The sequence below is a fragment of the Neolamprologus brichardi genome, chromosome 12, assembly GCF_056152115.1.
Source record: "Neolamprologus brichardi isolate AB-2024 chromosome 12, ASM5615211v1, whole genome shotgun sequence".
NCBI lineage: Eukaryota > Metazoa > Chordata > Actinopteri > Cichliformes > Cichlidae > Neolamprologus > Neolamprologus brichardi.
The window spans coordinates 24,503,863-24,506,803 of record NC_142115.1 but is presented as its reverse complement, the minus strand read 5'-3'; the positions used below and the strand labels follow the sequence as shown (position 1 = coordinate 24,506,803).

At 37.4% G+C, this 2,941-nt stretch overlaps 1 protein-coding gene across 1 annotated transcript; it reads right to left on the bottom strand.

Moving 5' to 3' along the window:
* Nucleotides 1-292: 292 nt before the first annotated feature.
* LOC118454108 (transmembrane protein 252-like) lies at nucleotides 293-2,683 on the bottom strand. Its single transcript, XM_035907414.2, has 2 exons — nucleotides 2,254-2,683; nucleotides 293-2,124 (listed from the first exon to the last, which is right to left on the bottom strand). Exons 1-2 carry the CDS (start codon nucleotides 2,523-2,525, stop codon nucleotides 1,866-1,868), a joined length of 531 nt encoding a protein of 176 aa, XP_035763307.2. The 5' UTR covers nucleotides 2,526-2,683; the 3' UTR covers nucleotides 293-1,865.
* Nucleotides 2,684-2,941: the final 258 nt, after the last annotated feature.

Sequence of the window (2,941 nt, the reverse complement as noted above, 5' to 3'; positions counted from 1 at the left end):
TGTTATTTCTTAAGATGGACGGGGATAGGGGGCACTTTATCAACTTTAGACAAGTTGCTAAAAACACAATTTAGTTAAAATTGTTTAAGCTTTAGCATATTATAGCCAAAAGCATGATTAGAAAAAAAAATACCATCAAAAAATACCACCAATAGTGTAATTAAAAAAATGGCAGCAACCACTCTTTTCCTCTTTATATTGTGTATAAAAAGCTGCAATGCTGCTGTTTGTGCTCGACCGGACTTTTTATTGTGATGAAGTGCGCCATCAGGTGTAGTCTTCATGTGTTGAAATACTTTATTAGGACATCTTACAGTGTCATAAACAGAAAGCATGTGCACATTCAGCAAAGGCAGAAAATATGTAACAGTCAGACAGTATTTTCAGTCACACTATATAGTTAGGTCACACTAGTTACATAGTTACAAGTCACATTAATGTACTCAAAAGATCAGACAATCATTTACAGTGTTAAATAATGATTTGTTAGGTCACCTGTCATATAAACAAAAATATTTCAAAAAATTTGTTTAAAACTAAAAATGATAGTTTTATTTATTAGGCAGGTCTCCAACTTTGAGCTGGCACGCTGGACAAGTCCAAAAATATTTTTTTATTCAGAAATGCAAGAAAAAAAACTGTAATTTGGCATCTTAATTTAAAAAAAAAAAAGTTCTTTAATATTATTTTTTTTTGTAAAACAGCAAATTTTACAATTTATTGATAACAGCAAAAATTAATTTCAAAATTAAAAATACAACTTTGATTAAAGTGCGTGCACACACTGGTAGATTAACTTGCAGAAACATAAAAAATGGTCTGGGTAATTACAAACGCTATTTATTAAGGAAGCTGTGGCATAAACCTTACATTGGGTGATGGCATAGTAAATTTGTTAAAGACTGCAAATTAAAAACCACTCATCAATGCACTCTTCATTTTCTGTCCATCTCTGCATCCATTTTTTTTAAAAGACAGCAAAAAGTGGATGAAAGACTTTGTAAAGACTTTAAATTAATGCGTCTACTAAGAAATTCATATGAAATGCAAAAATTTTGTAGTGTAAAAAGTGTAAAAGTAGCCATGTTGTTCAGTGTTTCATCTACATGTTCCGATACTGTTAACTGAAAAGAGGTTTTCAGAATTTCTGTGAATAGCCCAGCTGAATAAAGGTTAAATAAAAACTTCTGATTAACAAACAGCAAATATTCATATAAATTATGGTGGACTGAGATTCAGAGGTAATTGATAACTGAATGTTATTCTGTTTGCAATAGGCAGGGCATTTGTTACTCACTGTAGTGTAAATATTGTTAAAAATGTAATAAAGACATTTTATTTCCATGAACAAACAGACGATAAAGACAGTGAGCTTACCTGTTTGTTATGCTGAGTAAAGCTGATTCAACTCTGACAATATATCAGGCTTCAAAGATTAACCTTTAAAAACTAGTTTATGCATTTTCTAATGCATAAATTATCCAACACAGCAGTTGTTGAATGAAGTGCAGATAAAAGTAAGTTCTCCTTGTTAAATGAAACCTTGTCCACCTGGAGTAATACAACCATGCTTATTGGTCACACCAAATAATTTTTGCAGCTTAAAACTGAGGCTCATTCTGGCCGTACCCATGTAAAGACCCTCAGGCTGACGGATGACAGACACTAGGTTGTAGATTCATGGCAGAAAGATGATGTCAGCACATCTCTGCTGTCCGTCTTTTGGCACTTGAGCGATCCAGTGACATAAAAACATTTCCAGTTGTTCTGGAACTTTCTCACTCAGCTTGGTGTGGAAGTCATCCACTTCTACAATCTGCATTCCTTTTTTTCTCTCAACCAGTCAGGCAAAAACTGTTCTTCCCTCAGTGTCCAGACAAGCGCTCCCTCAGCTCCTCTGCATCCATATGTCCCTGCTGAATACTTTCAACTTCACTGTATCGTGGAGGTTGCTCCCAGCTAAACCTGCAGTCTGGGGCCTCTGGGCTGTCCTGGCTGTACAACGGAGGAGCCAGGCTCATCAGCATGTCTGTGCTATCGACTATGACCATAAACTCAGGAGACGCATCAGGGCAGACTTGACTTTCTTGGGAATCTTCATATGAAGGAGGAAAAGAGCTCAGTCTGTAAGGGAAAATAGATATTTGGTGTATTGTTTTTTTTATATATATATATAACAAACTAAGAATTGAGATATTTAATATATTTGTTTTTTGCATTGAATGCACACTCCTTACAAAAACACAGATTTACCTTTCAATAGTGAAGACCTGGATGTGTCGCTCACGTCCAATTCTCTCGGTGTTAATGCCTGAGCAGAGGCCCCAGCAGACCCCAGTGACCATAGCCAGGGGGCCACAGCCAATCATGATATACAGAAAAATGACCCTCAGAGCATTCTCATGCACGTTCGCCTGGGACACCAGGTAGATCCCGGTACACATCAACAGAAGTCCCAAAGAAGGCAGAAAAAAACAGAATAAGGACAACAACTGCTTCTTCACATTCATGGTCACTTGTTGCATTTTACTGCAGTCCTCTTTGTCTATTCTGTCCTGTGGTTGAAAGACGCTCTTTCACAAGTAGCAATGAAGTATCTCTTCGGTACCTTTCAGGATGACATGAGTGTAGCCTTGCCAGTAGTAGAAAAATCCTGACTACGTTTGAGTACTGAACTGTAGCAGCCTGCTAAAGCTGCCCTGCCTCTTCAGACATACGGGGAAGGGCCTGCCCTCCTCTCGGTTGTATATTAACACAGTATTATTCTAAGGTCAGAAGAATTAGAGCGATACTGCAAGGCAGACACACAGCCAGAGGATCGTCTTTTGGCTGAGCTCTGAAAAGACAATAACCGAAGCTTATTAGACAGATATCAGCAGCGCATGTAGACAGGCTTGATTGGAGGAGAAGATGAAGACTCAGTGGTTACCTATTATGTAAA

Excerpts from the sequence above, each read along its gene's own strand:
- LOC118454108 (XM_035907414.2), bottom strand. The coding sequence starts at position 2,525 with ATGCAACAAGTGACCATGAATGTGAAGAAGCAGTTGTTGTCCTTATTC. Across the intron at positions 2,125-2,253 it reads CAGGTCTTCACTATTGAAAG|ACTGAGCTCTTTTCCTCCTT; the intron begins GTAAATCTGTGT and ends TTTCCCTTACAG.